This window comes from Hemiscyllium ocellatum, unplaced genomic scaffold, assembly GCF_020745735.1.
Source record: "Hemiscyllium ocellatum isolate sHemOce1 unplaced genomic scaffold, sHemOce1.pat.X.cur. scaffold_1081_pat_ctg1, whole genome shotgun sequence".
Taxonomy (NCBI): Eukaryota; Metazoa; Chordata; class Chondrichthyes; order Orectolobiformes; family Hemiscylliidae; genus Hemiscyllium; species Hemiscyllium ocellatum.
In genome coordinates, this window is record NW_026867669.1 from 61,871 (window position 1) to 80,336 (window position 18,466).

The following is an 18,466-nucleotide window of genomic DNA, read 5'->3' on the forward strand; positions in this document are numbered from 1 at the left end:
TTGGCAATGATCTTTGCATCCAGAGGGTGGCAAAAGTTATTCCCTTGTTCAAGAAAGGGAATTGGAATAACTCTGGGAATGACAAACCAGTTAGTCTTACGTCTGTGGTGGGCAAATTATTGGAGAGGAGTTTGAGACACAGGACATATGATTATGTGGAAAATCATAGTTTGATTAGACATAGTCAGCATGGCTTTGTGAGGGGCAGGTCATGCCTTCAAGTCTTATTGAATTCTTTGAGGATGTGACAAATCACATTGATGAAGGTAGAACATTGGATGTGGTGTATATGGATTTCATACACCAGTTGATCAGGTTCCCCATGGTATGCTCATTCAGAAAGTAAGGAGCCATGGGATACAGGGAAATCTGGCTGTCTGGATACAGATTTGGCTGACCGAAAGAAGACAGAGAGTGGTAGTAGATGGAAAGTATTCAGCCTGTAGCTTGGTGACCAGTAGTGTTCTGCAGGGATCTTTTCTGGGACCTCTGCTCTATGTGATTTTTATAATTGACCTGGATGTGGAAGTGTTAGTAAGTTTACCAATGACACAAAGGTTGGTGGAGTGGTGGATATAGTGGAGGGCTGTTGTCGGTCATTGACAGAATGTAGAGCTGAGCTGAGAAGTGGCATATGGAGTTCAACCTGGAAAAGTGTGAAGTGATTCATTTTGCAAGGTTGAAGTTGAATGCAGATTACAGTGTTAAAAGCAGGATTCTTGGCAGTGTGGAGGAACAGAGTGATCTTGGGGTCCATGTCCATAAATCCCTCAAAGTTGCCACCCAAGTTGATAGGGTTGTTAAGAAGGCATATGGTGTATTGGCTTTCATTAGTGGGGGATTGAGTTTAAGAGCTGTGAGGTTATGCTGCAGCTCTATAAAGCCCTGGTTAGACCACACTTAGAATATTGTGTTCAGTTCTGGCCACCTCATTATAGAAAGGGTTTGGAATCTTTAGAAAGGGACCAGAGGATATTTACCAGGATGCTGCCTGGTTTGGAGGGTGTGGCTTATGAAGAGAGGTTAAGGGAGCTAGGGCTTTTCTCATTGGAGCGAAAAAGGATGAGAGGTGTGATTTGGAAGAGGTTAACAAGATGATGAGGTATAGATAGAGTGGATAGTCAGAGACTTTTTCCCAGGGTAGGAATGGGACATACTTGCAAGGTGATTGGAGGAAGGTTTTAGGTGAGATGCCAGAAGTAAGTTCTTTACACAGAGAATAGTGGGTACGTGGAATGTACTGCCAGAGGTGGGAGTAGAGTCAGAGACATTAGGGACATTTAAGCGACTCTTGGATAGGCACATGGATGATAGTAAAATGTAGGGTATGTAGCTTCGTTTGATCTTAGAGTAGGATATAATGTCGACACAACATTGAGGACTGATGGCCTGTGCTGAGCTATACTGTTCTATGTTAACTATTCTGCCCCACAGGGAGCTGGGTTCATTTCAGCTTTGTCCTGAATGTCTGAAGGAGCTGGGATCAGAATTTCCAGCTGGAAATGCAGAGCTCGGTGTTAATGGAAAGGAAAATCCCGACAGTGGGTGTCACTCTCGGGAATATCCAGACCAATGTGCTGTAAACTGTGGAGCCCTGGCAGCACTCCCTGCAGCTTTCTTGTTTTTGAATGGCATGTTGCCAAGACAACCTGTTCGGGTGATTTCCTGGAGAAAGCAAATTTTGAAGCCGCCTAGAAAATTGCTGTAACACAACAGGAGGCCATTCGGCCATGGCACTGGCCTTCCTACTGTACATTTGACTTTCTTTTCCTCAGTTGCCATCCCCATCCAGCCCTGCACACTCGAACCTTTCCGGATACTGTCTCAATTTCCTTTCCAAAATCTTGATGGGACCTGCCCACACCACACTCTCAGACACTGGGACCAGACTCTAACCACTTGCTGCATGGAAAGTTTCTTCTCATCATTTTTGTTTCTGTTGCCAACTGCTTTCACTCGGTGCTGTTTAGTTCTTGATCTATCCCTGGGTGAGGAACGTCCGTTCTATGGGTACATTGGAGAAGTTGGAACTGGTTTCCTTGGTGAACAGAAGCTTGAGAAGAGATTTGATTGAAATGTTCAAAATAATCGTGTTTGGACAGAGTGGATGGGACAAATCTGTTCCCATTCCCAATGCGGGATCAAGATGCAGAGAACCCCGATAGCAAGGATTCTGTGAAAGAAATGATGGTGACATGAGGAGAAACTATAACCTCAGAAAGTGGTCAGGATCTGGAAAGCATTGCCTGAGTGTGGGGTTGGGACAGGGCCAACCAAGTCCTTCAATAAGAAATTACATCATGATGTGAAATTAGCAGAGCAACGGGAGAAAGGCACCGGCTGAAATGAACCTTCAGAGATTCAGAACAGATACAGTGGCCGAGACACCACCTCCTGTGTTTTACTCAATGCTTCCATTATATAATTCCGAGTGCCCATTGCACCATCTAGGAATGTGATGTTAGAGTCTTATCACTGGAGTATTAATCCAGAAACTCAGCTAATGTTCTGGGGATGAGTTTGACTGTTGGCACGGCACATGGTGGAATTTGGATTCAATTTTTAAAATCTGGAATTATGAATCACCTGATGATTATAAAACTGTTGTTGATTGTCGAAAGAAACCAATCTGGTTTACTCATGTCCTTCAGGGAGAGAATTCTGCTGTTTGTACCTGGTCTGGCCTACCTGTGACTCCTTAGTGACAGCAATGTGATTGCCCTCTGAACTGCAATCAGATCAAGGCCAGCCAGTGATGCCCACATCCCACTGGTGAATTTAAAGAGTATGGGCTACGACCTCCCTCCCCTTTGCAATCTGTTGAGGTTTAGTATCCTTCCTGTCCCTACAGGGCATGTTGGAAGTATTTGTTTTACTTGTTGCCTTGTAAGAGGCCCTTTTGTCTGGAAACCAGTCTGGGTTCTGCTGCTGTGAGCTGCAGTGAGAACAATGTGAACCAAGAGTATGGTGCTTCTGCCCGAAACATCAACTTTCCTGCTCCTTGGATGCTGCCTGATCTGCTATACTTTTCCAGCACCACACTATTGACTCTCATCTCCAGCATCTGCAGTATTGACTTTCGCCTAGTGAGAGCAATGTGTCTAACAGAGATGTTGAGCTGCCCAGGAGTTGGAGCAGAGCTGCTCAGAATATCCCCCCCTCTTTCTCTGAGTCTCGCTGTGCTCTGGCTGCTTTCAGTCTGTTTGCTCAGCACTGTCACTGAACGACAACAGCTTAACGTCCACACTCTCAGCCCAGCTGACTGGCTCAGTCTGTTTGTAAACTGATGCTGGGATCTCAGTGTATGGTCATCCAAGCTGTCAGTCATTCATGATTTGGAAATGCCGGTGTTGGACTGGGGTGTACAAAGTTAAAAATCACACAATACCAGGTTATAGTCCAACAGGTCTAGTGTGCTTCCAATTAAACCTGTTGGACTATAACCTGGTGTTGTGTCAATCATTCAGCAAGGCTGAGGTTCCAAGGTGTGCAAAAGGAAGGGGAACTTTTCACAGCTCTGTGAGCACCAGCAATGCTGTTCGATCACCTCACCAAACAACTGAGCAAGCCGAGGCAGGGCCCCTGGGGATGGATGGTGAAAAAGGTCTTAGAGGGGAAGGGTAAATTGGTGGAAGTGAATGCTGTCAAACTGTGTGACATTCAGCCTGAGAGTGTGGTGCTGGAACTGGGCTTTGGACCAGGGCTCGGTCTGCAGGAAGCTGCTAAACGCCTTACGCTGCCGAAGGGCAAGCTCTATGGGCGGGATTACTCTGAATATATGTACCGTGTTCTGGATTAGTGGTGCTGGAAGAGCACAGCAGTTCAGGCAGCATCCAAGGGGCAGCGAAATCGACGTTTCGGGCAAAAGGCCTTCATCAGGAATAAAGGCAGTGAGCCTGAAGCGTGGAGAGATAAGCTAGTGGAGGGTGGGGGTGGGAAGAAAGTAGCATAGAGTACAATTGGTGAGTCAGGGAGGGGATGATGGTGATAGGTCAGGGAGGAGAGGGTGAAGTGGACAGATGGAAAAGGAGATAGGCAGGTAGGACAAGTTCGGACAAGTCATGGGGACAGTGCTGAGCTGGAAGTTTGGAACTAGGGTGAGGTGGGGGAAGGGGAAATGTGGAAACTGTTGAAGTCCACATTGATGCCCTGGGGTTGAAGTATTCTGAGGCGGAAGATGAGGCGTTCTTCCTCCAGGCGTCTGGTGGTGAGGGAGCGGCGGCGAAGGGGGCCCAGGACTTCCATGTCCTCGGCAGAGTGGGAGGGGGAGTTGAAATGTTGGCCCAGTGGGCGGTGTGGTTGATAGGGGTGGGTGTCCCAGAGATGTTCCTTAAAGCGGTCTCCCGGAGATGTTCCCTAAAGCACTCTACATGTACTGTGTAGCTAGCAGGAGGTTGCAGCCTGATACGTGACATTGTTTCACGGCAGTGTGGAACATATCTCTCTGGAAGACAACGTCATGGACAGAGTATTTCACTGCAACTGTTACTACTACTGGCCTGATCTGCAATCTGGATGCAGAGAGATTTACTGAGTTATGAAACCAGGTAAAGTGTTGTGCTGGTCAATTCTGAAAAATCCTCAACCTCAAGGGAAATGGTGCAGTCGGGATGGAATGGTGGGGTCACATATCAACTAATCTCCCCTGATTGACGTGTCACTGATTAGCCTGGTAGTCAACACTGATTAACTTAAATTCAGAGAGACTGCAGTCGTTAAACATGGTCCGAAACAACTTCTGTGTGTTTTTTTAACAGAACTATGAGGTTCAGGCGTATTAATGGACACACTCCTGTAACCTCTCCTTACCCCATCCATTTCACTCCCTCACCATCCTGACCAACAGCCACAGATTCTCTGGTCGAGGAAAAGCATTTTTAAAAATAGAAGCCACGCCAATAATTATACAATCTGTCAATAATTACAACAATACAGTCAATAGTACAATGTAAGAGAAGGAGGAGCTCAGCCTGTAATGCCTGTGCCCATTGTTACAATTCACTGGGGTACTGCACTGGAAATCAGACCCCACGATTCCTGGAGTCATTCGCTGCATGGAAAAGGTTTTCTCATGTCATTTTTGCTTCTTTTGCCAATTACAAACCATCAGTGCCTTCTCGTTCTCGATATTTTCGCAAATGGGAACATTTTCTCCCGATTTACTCTGACCGCACCCATTGTGATTTCCAGTACTTTGATTGGATCTGTTCTCTTCAAGGAAGTCAGTCCTGACTTCTCTGCTTGATCTTCATAACTTCTTGATTGCAGCAAGTGTCCATGTGCAACGAGAAGCGGGTGTAATTACCAAGAATTGTTTACAAGTCTGTCTGACTGAGGAGCTTTTAGTTACAGGGTGACAATCTGCTCAGAAGCTCAATGGTCTGTATTTTGGGAGGACTGGGGGATTAATTGGTAATCTCCTGCCCAGAGATCTCCCTTTGTCTGGATACAGATTGCCAGAAGCTGATCCATAACCATCGTTGAGCAGCAGAGACGAGCCTGATCTAAGTTGATAGGGGGAGATTTTAATTGTATTGTTGACCCAGAGGTGGACAGGATACCTAGGAGCTCTGCAGGCATATCTCTGAGATTTAAACAATTGTTGGATCTGAACAGGATGCTGGGACTGGTAGATGTGTGGAGGTGTCTCCACCCCGAGAGTAGAGATTTTACTTTCTACTTTAACCCACACAATTGTCATACCAGAATTGATATGTTTTTTGTCCCCCAACCCTTTTAAATCAATACTGTCTTGTAAAATAGGTGATATAACAATTTCTGATCATGCGGCAGTATACATGGAAGTTACGACGAGTGATGACAGGAGAAGTCCCCCACATTGGCATATGGACCCTTTCTTATTGAAGGATAGCAAGTTTATAAAATATTTTTCGCAGGAATTTAAAACCTTCTGGGATATCAACGAAGGCATACGCGCAAGGCTTGGTTATTTCATATTCTGTGACCCGGAAAAGACAAAAGGGAGAGCAACAGGGTCTGCTGGAAGCTGGACTGAAGGCAGCTGTAACTACGTATGCTGATAGGCCCTCCATTACTCAGCTACAGAGGATCACAGCACTTAGGGCAGCCTTGAATACCACAGTTACTCAAACAGCAAAGATTGAGATATTATTTGTGAAGCAGAGATTATTTGAATATGGTGACAAGCCTGGCAGGTACCTAGCGCACCTTGCCAGAAAGGAAAAATCTTCTTTCTTAATCAAAATATGTATACAAAAGAAGAATTTGGTGCAAAGGGGGACAGAGTTGCTTTAATTAAGTTTTACTGTAAGAGGTAAACTGTCCAGAGTGAGAGGTGGCCAAGTGAAAAATGGCATTAATGAAGAGGCTGACCTGCAGTGAGACGAGCTGTAGAGTGACATCAAGAACCACAGCATGATACAAGCGCTAGGAATAACACTGATTGGTGAGAATGATTGATAATTATTTCTAGTCTTTCAGAGAGTCGTGAATCTGTGGAATTTCAGGCAGATTTTTGGTTATTCAGAAAATCAAGGGTTTGGGGAAATGGTAGGAAACTGGAGTTGAGGATTATCAGATCAGTCATGATCTCATTGAATGGGAGAATAAACTCAATGAGCTGAATGGCCTATGTCTTGTGGTGCTAAAAGGGTAGTAACTGCCTGATTAATATTGTGCAGCTTCATGGAAATGTGATGGAAACCCATTAGCTGTGACCTCAGCACCCAGTGGAAGGAGTGTTTAGGGTGATGGATTTTTACCTGTTGGAATATGTTAGTTATTTAAAAGAAAACTTTGCTGCTAACTTATGCCTGTTGATTGAAGCTAATTTAAGTACAATGATTTCTAAGAAATTCGTAAAAACTGAAAGAACTGCAGATGCTCTAAATCAAAAGTAAAAACAAATTGCTGGAAAAGCTCAGCATGTCTAGCAGCATCTATGGAGAGATATCAGAGTTACCATTTCCCATTAAGTGAACCTTCCTCAGAACCGTTTCTGATTTACAGCATCTGCAGTTCTTTTGGTTTTTACATTCTAGAGGATAGTGGCAGCTACAGTACAGGCAACTATCGCACTGCAATACTCAACTCTGCACATGTGATGCACAACCCAGAGGTCGCACTAGTTTCAACTTCCAGAAATCTGGGTGAATTCCATTTTGTCCTCATTATATCAATGATAATTCCAGGTGTATCTCGCACTGTAATACCATCATAATTTTTACAATCTCTCCACGACAGCATCTGTGGAGAGGAATCAGAGTTAACGTCTCAAGTTGAGTGACCTTTCCTCTGAACTGGCGGTGTCCCACATCCCAAGCCCCTCTTCCTCCTTCACACAGTGGATTCGCATAGAAACATGAGTGTAAAATCACGAGATATTATGGGAGCTTTCTAGCACCTTCACACACCAGAAAGAAAGAGACAGTGAATTTTTTTAATGCTTCCTCTTTGTAGGCTAAGTGGTTATGTTCTCCACACAAGCTACAGTCATCTGGTCAGGAGCCAATTTGAGCATTTTTTAACAATTATTCATTGTGTGGTATGGAGGTGTCGCTGGCTTCCACCATATATTGCCCGTCCCTAGTTGCCCTTGAGAAGATGGTGGTGAGCTGCCTTCCTGAAATGTTGCAGTCCACCTGCTGTGGGTTGAGCCACAATGCCATTAGGGAGAGAATTCCAGGATTTGACCCAGTGCCAATGAAAGAACACTGATTTATTTCCAGCTGTCGGGATTGTGAGTGGCTTGGAGGGAATCTTGAAGGTGGTGGTGATCCCACTGTCCTTCTAGTTGGAGGTGTTAGTGGGTTGGGAAGGTTGGTGAATTTCTGCAGTACATCTTGTAAATAGTACACACTGCTTGCTACTGAGCATCAGTAGTGAAGGAAGTGGGTTGCTTTGTCCTGGGTGGTGTCAAGCTTCTTGAGTGTTGTTGGAGCTGGACTCATCCAGGCAAGTGGGGAGTGTTCCATCACACTCCTGACTTGTACCTTGTAAATAGTAGACAGGATTTGAGCAGTCAGGAAGTGAATTACTTGCTGCAGAATTCCCAGCCTCTGACCTGCTGTTGTAGTCACTGCATTTATGCGATGAGTCCAGTTGACTTTCTGATCAATAATAACTCCCAGAATGTTAATAGTGGGGGACTCTAATGGTAATTCCATTGAATGTCAAGAGATGATGGTTAGTTTGGCTCTTATTGGTGGGGGTCATAGACTGATACTTGCTTTTTGTCAGCCTAAGCCTGGATATTGCCCGGGTCTTGTTGTATTTGGACACAAACTGCTTCAATGTCTGAGGAGTTGTGAATGGTGCTGAACATGGTGCAATCATTGTTGAATCTTCTGACCTTGTGATGGAAGGAAGGTCATCGATGATGCAGCTGAAGATGGTTGGGCCTAGGACACTACCCTGAGGAACTCCTGCAGAAATGTGCAAGAGTTGAGATGACTCACCTCCAACATCCAGAACCATCTTCCTTTGTGTCAGGTGTGACTCTAACTATATGAGAGTTTGTCTCCTGATATCCATTGGTTCCAGTTCTGCTAGGGCTCCTTGATGCCACTCAGTCAAATACAGTCTTGATATCAAGGGCTGTCACTCTCATCAATTCAGCTCTTTTGTCCATGTTGGAACCAAGACTGTAATGAGGTCAGGAGTGGCCCTGGCAAAACCCAAACTGGGCATCCCTGAGCAGATTATTGCTGAGCAGGTGCTGCTTGATGGCACTGTTGACACCTTCTATGACTTTACAGATGATGGAGAGTAGCTGGAAGATTGCTAATGATGAGGTAAAGTATGTTTTTTTCCTCTTATTGTTTCCCTCATTACCTGCCGTAGACCCAGTTCAGCAGCTATGCCCTTTAGGACCTGACTAACTTGATGAGTAGTACTGGTGCCAAGACACACACACACACACACACACACACACACACACACACACACACACACACACACACACACACACACACACACACACACTTTCAGACACTCTCACCCAGACCCTAAACGATCAGTACATGGTTTCTCATCTCATTTTTTTCTGATTTTGCGAACTATTTTCGATTGGTGCCTTCCCATTCTCGATTCTCGATCTTTTCCAGGGATGAGGAACTTCAGTTCTGTGGGTAGATTGGAGAATTTAGAACTGGCCTCAGTGAATACAGGTTGAGCAGAGATTTGATATAAACGTTCAAAATAATTTGTTTGGACAGAGTGGACAGGAAGAAACTGTTCCCATTTCTGGAGGTAACAAGACCCAGACGACCCAGATTGGAAGTAACCTGTGAAAGAAGAGATGGTGAAACGAGGAGAATCTTTATCCTCAGAGAGTGGTCAGGATCTGGAAAGCAGTGCCTGAGCGTGGGATTGAGACACTGTCAAGTAAGTCCTTCAAAGAGAAATGACATTATGACGTGATATTAGCAGAGGAAGAGGAGGAAGGCACTGGGTGAATCGATCCTTCAGAGAGTTAGAACAGATAGAACTGGTTGAGTGATTGTCTACTATGTTTAACCACTCAGTGATTTTACTATATAATTCTGAGAGCTGTAGTTTAGTGGTATTATTGCTTGACTATTAATCAAGAAACTCAGCTAATATTCTGGGGATGTGGGTTCAAATCTTGCCATGGAGTAACAAGAAGATGGATTACTGGGCTAATGGTAGGCTACTTGGTAGTGTGGATGAGCAGAGGGATCTTGGTGTCCATGTACACAGATCTCTGAAAGTTGCCACCCAGGTAAATAGTGCTGTGAGGAAGGCATATGGTGTACTGGGCTTTATTGGTAGAGGAATTGAGTTCCGGAGTCCTGAGGTCATGTTGCAACTGTATAAGACTCTGGTGCGGCCTCATCTGGAGTATTGTGTGCAGTTTTGGTCGCCATACTATAGGAAGGATGTGGAGGCATTGGAACGAGTGCAGAGGAGGTTTACCAGGATGTTGCCTGGAATGGTAGGAAAATCTTATGAGGAAAGGCTGAGGCACTTGGGGCTGTTCTCATTGGAGAAGAGAAGGTTTAGGGGAGATTTGATAGAGGTGTATAAGATGATTAGGGGTTTAGATAGGGTCGACACTGAGAACCTTTTACCGCTAATGGAGTCAGGTGTTACTAGGGGACACAGCTTTAAATTAAGGGGTGGTAGGTATAGGACAGATGTTAGGGGTAGATTCTTTACACAGCGGGTTGTGAGTTCATGGAATGCCCTGCCAGTAGCAGTGGTGAACTCTCCTTCTTTATGGTCATTTAAGCGGGCATTGGATAGGCATTTGGAAGTTATTGGGCTAGTGTAGATTAGGTAGGATTCGGTCGGCGCAACATCGAGGGCCGAAGGGCCTGTACTGCGCTGTATCTTTCTATGTTCTATGTTCGGAATTTAAGTTCAACTTCTAAAATCTGGAATTATCAATCGACTGATGACAATGCTGAAACTGTCATGGACAGATGCATCGGCAACTGGAAGATTGGTAACGATGAGGTAAAGTATGGTTTTTCCCTCTTGTTGGTTCCCTCACTACCTGCTGCAGACCCAGTCTAGCAGCTATGCCATTTAGGACCTGACTAACTCGATCAGTAGTACTGCTGCCAAGTCACACCTGGTGGTGAGCATTGTCGATTGTTGGAATATAACCCCATCTGGGGCATGAATGTCCTTCAGGGAGGGAAATTCGCCAATCATACCCGGTCTGTCCAACATGTGACTCCAGAGCCACGGCAAGGTGGTTGACTCTCAAGTGCCCTCTGAATTGTGCTCAGTTCAAGGGCAACTGGGGATGGTCAATAAATACTGGCCAGCCAACAATATCCCACCTTTGAATTAAAAAGAAAGCATGGTCACCTCCCTCTGCAATGTATTAAAGTTTGATTTACTTCATGTCCATGTAAGGCATGAGAATGTTGGAAATATTTGTTTTGCTTGTTGCCTTGTATCAGGTTCTTTATGGTGCGGGAACCAGTCACTGTTGAATGTATCCCCGATAATTTTCTTGAGCGGCATGGAATGGAACTAACAAGGGAGCAAGCTATCCTCGATCAGGTCTTGTGTAATGAGACAGGAATAAGTCATGGTGTCATCGTTAGGGATCCTTTTGGAAGCAGCGATCACAGTATGGTTGAATTTAGAATATAGATGGAAACTGTGAAGATAAAATCCAATACCAGGTCCCTGTGCTTAAATAATGGAGTCTACATTAAGATGAGGGAAAAGTTAGCTAAAGTAGACTGGAAGCAAAGACTCTATGTTGGGACAGTTGTTGAAGAGTGGAGGACTTTCCAAGCAATTTTCCAAAGTGCTCAGCAGAAGTATATACCAGTGAAAATGAAGGAATGAAGGAAAGGGGGTAATCAGCCATGGATGTGTCAGGAAATTAGGGAGGCTATCAAATTGAAAGAGAAGACATATTGAGTGGCCAAGATCAGCAGGAAACTAGAAGATTAGGAAAGCTTTAAAGGTCAACAGAAAGCTACAAAAAGAGCTATAAAGAGAGGTAAGGTAGATAATGAGAAAATAACTATCTAAAGACAGATAGCAAACCTTATCTATAAATATATCAAACAGAAAATGGTGGCTGAAGTAACCATTGGTCCTTTAGAGGATGAGAACAGAGAATTAATAATGGCATATGAGGAAATGACCGCGACATTTAATAAGGATGTTGTGTCGGTTTTCACAGTGGAGGACACTAATAACATGCCAGTAATTGACAAAGAGACAAAGGTGGGTGAGGACATGGTAACAATCATTATCATGGAAGAGGTAGTGTTGGGCAAGCTAATGGTGCTAAGGGTAGACAAGTCTCCTGGCCCTGATGGAATGCATCCCAGGGTGCTAAAAGAGATGGCGAGAGAAATAGCACATGTACTTCTGGTAATTTTCCCAAATTTGCTGGACTCTAGGGCAGTTCCAGCAGATTGGTAAACAGCAAATGTGGCATTCCATAGTTGTTATGTGCAGCTATAGAGTAGCTACACCTCCCCAACTCCCTTATCTACGGGGGCGGAATATATTCCAAGACCTACCTCGGAACCTGAAATGGGAAATTTACCTTCCCAGCAGCCCCCTGGGCCCTGGTTCCAGAAGGTTCCCTATAATACATTTGGGCCGCGAGATACAGCGGGCACCTGAAACCACTGAAAGCAATTCCGTGGATACGGGGATTGCCCTCAGTAGGGTGCTAGTGAGGCCACACCTGGAGGATTGCATGCAGTTTTGGTTTCCTTGAGACAGGATGTATTGGCATTAGAGGGGGTGCAGAGGAGGTTCACTTGAATGATTCCAGAGATAAGGAGGGGGGTTTGACTTATAAGGAGGGACTGAGTAGACTGGGAATAGAAGATTTAGATTTAGAAGAATGGGGGGTGGGAGGGGTGTCTTATAGAAACATATAAAATTGTGAAGGGAAGAGATAAGATCGAAGCAGAGAGGATGTTTCTACTGACAGGTGAAACTAGGACAAGAGGGCAAAGCCTCAAAATTAGGGGGAGCAGATTTAGGATAGAATCGAGAAGGAATGTCTTCACCCAGAGGGTTGTGAACCTATAGAATTCCCTGCCCCCATTGAAGTGGTAGAGGTTTCTTCAATAAATGTTTTGAAAGCGAAGACAGATCATCTTTTGAACAGTAAAGGAATTAAAAAGTTATGGTGAGAGGGTGGGTTAGTGGAGCTGAGACCACGAAAGGATCAGCCATGATTTTACTAATTTTTATATTCCTATGTGTCCTGTTGCTGTGGGCTGCAGTGACAGTAAGATGTTACTCTGTGTTAGAGATCCTGAGCAGCCCAGGAGTTGGAACAGAGCTCCTCTGAGCGTCATTCCCTATTTCTCGCACCTCACTGTACTCCGGCTGCTTTCAGTCTGTTTACTCAGCACTGTCACAGTCACAATATTAAAGATCAGACTGCTCCAAATCATGCCTGTCCCAGAACAACAACAGCTCAATCCGTTTGTAAACTGATGCTGATATTGCAGTGTATAGTCAGCCGAGCTGTCAGTCATCCAGCAAGGTGGATGTTCCTCTGCAACAGGAAGGGGAACTTTTCACAGCTCTGTGAGCACCAGCAATGCTGTTCGATCACCTCATCAAACAACGGGGCAAACCGAGGCAGGGCCCCTGGGGATGGATGGTGAAAAAGTTCTTAGAGAGGAAGGGTAAATTGGTGGAAGTGAATGCTGTCACACTGTGTGACATTCAGCCTGAGAGTGTGGTGCTGGAACTGGGCTTTGGACCAGGGCTCGGACTGCAGGAAGCTGCTAAACGCCTTACGCTGCCGAAGGGCAAGCTCTATGGGCTGGATTACTCTGAATACATGTACCGTGTAGCCAGCAGGAGGTTGCAGCCTGATATTCAGACTGGGAAGGTGACATTGTTTCACGGCAGTGTGGAACATATCCCTCTGGAAGACAACGTGGTGGACAGAGTATTTCACTGCAACTGTTATTACTTCTGGCCTGATCTGCAATCTGGATGCAGAGAGATTTACCGAGTTATGAAACCAGGTAGAGTGTTGTGCTGGTCAATTCTGAAAAATCCTAAACCTCAAGGGAAATGGTGCAGTCTGGATGGAATGGTGGGGTCACAGATCAACTAATCTCCCCTGATTGACGTGTCACTAATTATCCTGGTTGTCAAACGCTGATGGAATGAACATGTAGAGAGACTACAACAGCTAAACATGGCCCTGACCACTTGTGTGCTTTGTGTAGAACAATCAGGGACTGAAGCATTGTTTATAGTGAGGCTTCTGCAACACCCCTTTTCCATCCAGATCACCCCCTCACCACCTTGACCAGCAGTCACAGATTTTCTGAGAGAGACAGGAGAGTTTTTAACAGTCCAAGACAAGTCCAAGAATTATAGAATCAGTCAATAGTTACAGTATACATTCACTAGTACAGTATCTACAATACTTAGAGAAGGAAGCCCTCAGCCTGTAAGGCCTGTGCCCATTGTCATGACTGACCGGGGTAGTTTGCTGGAAATCAAACCCCACTATTTCTGGAATTTGTCCTTTCACTGTTTTTGAAGATACTTTATTCCTTCTTTAACAGGGGATTCACACATAAAGATATATGGAAGCCACTAGCTATTATTCAGAACTTTCTAGTACCTTCAAGCAGGTGAGAGAGACCGTGAGATTTTTTTGATGCTTTCTCTTTGCTGGCCAGGTGGTTCTGTTCCCCACACACGGCATGGTTATCTGGTGGGGAACCAATCAGAGCATTGTTGTCAAAAAAGGTTTGCTTTTGTTCATTAATCATTTGCTCTGTGATGTCTGCTTTTGCTCTCAATGTTCCAACATCATGTGGAATACACAGTGTATTCCAGAAAACTGGATTTTTTTTAAACCATCTGTTTGTACTGTGTTCTGGACCTCCTCAAAACATTTCAAGAGAGTAGCCTGGACCCGCCTGGACCCTAACTTTGCGAGTTGTTTTAAGCAGGTGTTAAAAAGGAAATTCCAGGAGTGATGCAACTGGCCCAACCACTTAGTTTTAAACAAAATAATTTATTTGCAAGATTACCAAATGAAACGCAAACAGAACAGACAGAATACAGAAGAACTTAGTCTATCCGAAAACTCAACAGATTATCCCAACTTAATGACGCAATTTCAAATACTCCCAACAATCCCTATAAACACCCCTGGGCAAAAAATGTCCAATCAAACCCTGCCTTTTCGGAGAGATTCAGCTCGGAACACCTTCCATGGAGCTGTTACTTGGAGCAGCAGTCGCAAACCTGACTGACTGCTTTCAGTGAACAGCCAGGCTGTTAAAACCAAATCTAAGCAGAGAAAAGCTGAGCTGGGAGTACTGACCACTCCCCTTTCATTGGAGATGTGTTTATTTTCAAAAGCTTGAAAGCATTCTCAAGTAGTTAAAACCAGACCTTTTGGAATTGCTGCTTTTACGGCTTCTCTGGGGCAAAAAAAAGCCAACGACAGCATAACCTTGCTTAAGGATCAGCTTTGTCACAACTGTCTTCTTTAAAGTCGGATCTTCCTTTTTAGTCCAGTGTCCAAAATTAAAGGAAATAATAGGATGGGGTCTTTACGCAATTTAATTTCCTGTTTAGGTCTCTCTATCTGTATTCTTTTCCAATTCCTCCCTGAATCTTCCATATTCAAGTTAAATGTAGAGCCCTGGCTGCACTTGTTCCAGCTTTCTTGTTTTTGAGGTACATGCTGCACAGACAACCTTCATTTTTAGTCCAGCGTCCAAAAGTAAAGGAAATAAAAAGATGTAGCCTTTCCACTTTCTCCTTTTTCTGTTTCTCTATGAGTGTTCTTTTCCAATTCTTTCTTGAATCTTCCATAATTGCCAATTGTATTATCCACTCAACACCTTTTGTATACAGCTGTTATTTTTGCCAAATCTGCAGCAGCTGCATGTTTTGTTCGGAATATTGGTGACTTTACTGCATAGCTCTTTGTATTGGATTCATGAATCTCAACGCCAACCTCCCCTTCAATTCATCTCACATACTTAACCCTTTAACAGCAGCTCTCAAAGCTGGATACTTCATTCTCAGAAGTCACTCTAGTCCTGGAGGACCACAGAGCTGCTTTATTATTACAGAGAAAGAGATGACTGATGCTAATTTAACCTGAGGGTCATTATGCCTCGGGAAGGAGAGGGAATGAGAGGAGTATCCTTTGTGGTATCCTCAGCCTTTGCAGGAATTAAACCCACACTCAGACCATAGCAACTGACTGCAGAAAAAAATGGGACATGGTTTGACTCCTTCCTTGACCATCCCCCCCATTTGGGTGGGGGGGACTGTGTTCATTTCAGCTACGCCTTACATGTCTGTGGAACTGGGATCAGAATTCCCAGCTAGAAATACAGAGCCCAGTATTAATGGGAGAGAAAATCCTGACAGTGGGTGCCACTCTCGGGAATATTCAGACCAATGTGCTGTAAACTGTGCAGCCCTGGCAGCACTCCCTGCAGCTTTCTTTGTGTTTTGAACAACATGCTTCCATGACAACCTGTTCAGGTGATACCTGGTTAAAGCAAATGTTGGGACCTCTCAGAATTATTACAGCACAATAGGAGGCTATTCAGCCCATTTCACTCACCCTCCAAATGAACATTTTATTTTGTGCTCCTCTCTTGCCTCCTCCCTTTAACCCTGCACACTCTACCTTTCCAGTGACTGTCCCATTTTTGTTTTGAACGCCTTGGTATAAGTCCACTGCACTCTCAGACTCTGACCCAGACCCTAGCTACTTGTTGTACGGAAAATGTTTACACTTGTGTCAGTTTTGCTTCTTTTACCAACTGCTTTCAATTCTCGATCTTTTCACAAATGGAAACCTTTTTCTCCCTGTTTACTCTGACCAGACCCATTGTGATTTTGAAGACTTTGGATCTACTCTCACTCGATTTTTCATAACTTCTTCATAACACATGCAGCTGGAAGTTGGTGTAATTAGCAGGAATTATTTCCAAGTCTGCCTGACTGAGGAGATAACATTTAGTTACTGGGTGGCAATGTGCCAAAAAGGGTCTCCTTTTTTGGTGGGAATTGGAATCTCCTGCCCAGAGATCTTCCAGTATCTGAATGCAGATTGCCAGAAGCTGACCCATGATCGTCATTTAAAACTGTGAGCTGAAATACTGCGCTCCACTGAAGGAACATCTCAGGTTTCTGAACCAGTAGCAATCTGTTGAAAGTTGCTTGACTTATTGAAAACTCCTGAATTCTGAGATGTCAGCGTGCACATGTATAGTGAACTTATTCCAGTGAGCTGGTAGGGAGGGACAACAGGTGGCACATACCCAAAGGCCAGTACTTCCCCACCCCCAACATCCCACACCCTTCTGATCACAATCCTGATTCTTCCAGAGTTTAATGATCAAGCCAGAAGGCAGAATATTTGCTCCCCACCCCACCACCCCAGAGGGAATGAGGGCAATAGCTGCTGACATGCCAATTCAGCCTCTGGGCCACTCTTTCACATGTGGGTAGCTCATTAACAATAGCCAGTTCAAGGAAGCAACTTTCTAGCAGGAGTCAGTTTAGGTGCCTGGAGGTGGTCATCCGATGGGTCAGCAATCCAGGGTGGTCTCTCCCAGACATTTCCCCCTACTCTCTGAGTACAGGAGCAGCCATGAGCCATCTTGGAAGGAGACTCCAACCTCCCCCATCTTCTACTCATCACTGGTGGCCTGTTTGCTGAATCTTTTTTTCATCAGATTTTGATACATTTGCAGAGAGGAATCTCCATCTTGAATCCCTCTCTCTTTTGCTTACCTTCCCTTACAACTTGCTGCACCTCCCTTGTTGGAAGCCTTCTGATTGGCCCTCCTTGTTTCAGGGCACATCCACTTTTGATGGTCAGGGAACAAAAGCCCAAGTGAGTTAGGAAAATCCACGGCATTTTGATTCCACTGGTGTGGTTGCTTTTTCACTAGAAGGTCTTGATATTGAGATTCTTCTTCACCTAAATCCCAAGAAACAACGTATCAGAAAATTGAGTATTTATCCTTTATTTGACAGGGGGACTGATGGTCACCACCTTAAGCCTGGAAGTTCTAAGGAAGATTGTTGCTGCTGGATTCTTGAAGAATACAAAATGGCCACCTGAACCGTACATGGCTACTCTCCGTGACACGGGATTTGTTGACATGTGTATGGAGCACAAACAAGATCAAGGGAAACCCTTTCAGGCTATCTTTGCTAGAGCAAATTATCCGTGAATGTGCTGTCATCTCTGATGCCTCACTAGCTCAATAATTTGGGTTTACTGAGCTACTTTGAAACCTATTTGTAATATTTGTAGATAAAATTGGAAGACACCACTTCATTGAACATAGAAGAGAACAACACAGTGGAGATCCTTCGGCCTTTGATATTGTGCCAGCATTTTATTCTATTCTAAAGTCAGACTAACCTGCATTCCCTTCATTGTATTAACTTCCATGTGTCGATCCAAGAGTCACTTAAACGTCCACAATATATTTGACCCTAGTACCAGTGCATTTAATGGACCCACCACTTTCAGAACATTAGTGGCATGGCATTCTAACCAGAACTCCATCAATAAACACATGGAGTTAGATCCCATCTACATTCCCTTGTGTTGTAGGTGAGGAAGGGCATCAAAAATAGCAAATTTAGCAGTAGGTTTTAATTGTAGAGGAATGGAATCAAAAAGTAGGGAGATATCAAGGCTATCTAGCTCTGCCTTCAAAGTATTTAAAAACAATACCTCCACCACGATTTGAAGAAGAGAGTTCCAAAGTTTCACAACTCTGTGAGAGAGGAAAAATTCTCCCTCTCTGCCTGAAATGGAGAAACTTTTTTTATTTTCAAACAGTAACCCCTAGTTCTAGATTCTCTCACCAGAGAGTTTGACAGGGCTTCGAAGAACACACATAATCTGTCTCGAGTCTTGGCCAACATTTGTCACATAAGCATTTTAACTAAAACAGATTGAGGAATTTGTGGGCGACACAGTGGCACAGTGGTTAGC

At 44.4% G+C, this 18,466-nt stretch overlaps 1 protein-coding gene across 1 annotated transcript; it reads left to right on the forward strand.

Annotated features, from left to right (window-relative positions):
- The first annotated feature begins 13,045 nt into the window (after positions 1-13,045).
- On the forward strand, positions 13,046-17,690 carry LOC132809342 (uncharacterized methyltransferase YdaC-like). Its single transcript, XM_060822539.1, has 2 exons — positions 13,046-13,481; positions 17,491-17,690. The coding sequence occupies exons 1-2, from the start codon at positions 13,046-13,048 to the stop codon at positions 17,688-17,690; spliced, it is 636 nt and encodes a 211-aa protein (XP_060678522.1).
- Positions 17,691-18,466: the final 776 nt, after the last annotated feature.

What these genes read in the sequence shown, in the direction of transcription:
- LOC132809342 (XM_060822539.1), top strand. Translation starts at nt 13,046, where the DNA reads ATGCTGTTCGATCACCTCATCAAACAACGGGGCAAACCGAGGCAGGGC. An exon ending in TTACCGAGTTATGAAACCAG is followed by an intron (nt 13,482 to 17,490) that starts GTAGAGTGTTGT and finishes TTTATTTGACAG; the next exon opens with GGGGACTGATGGTCACCACC.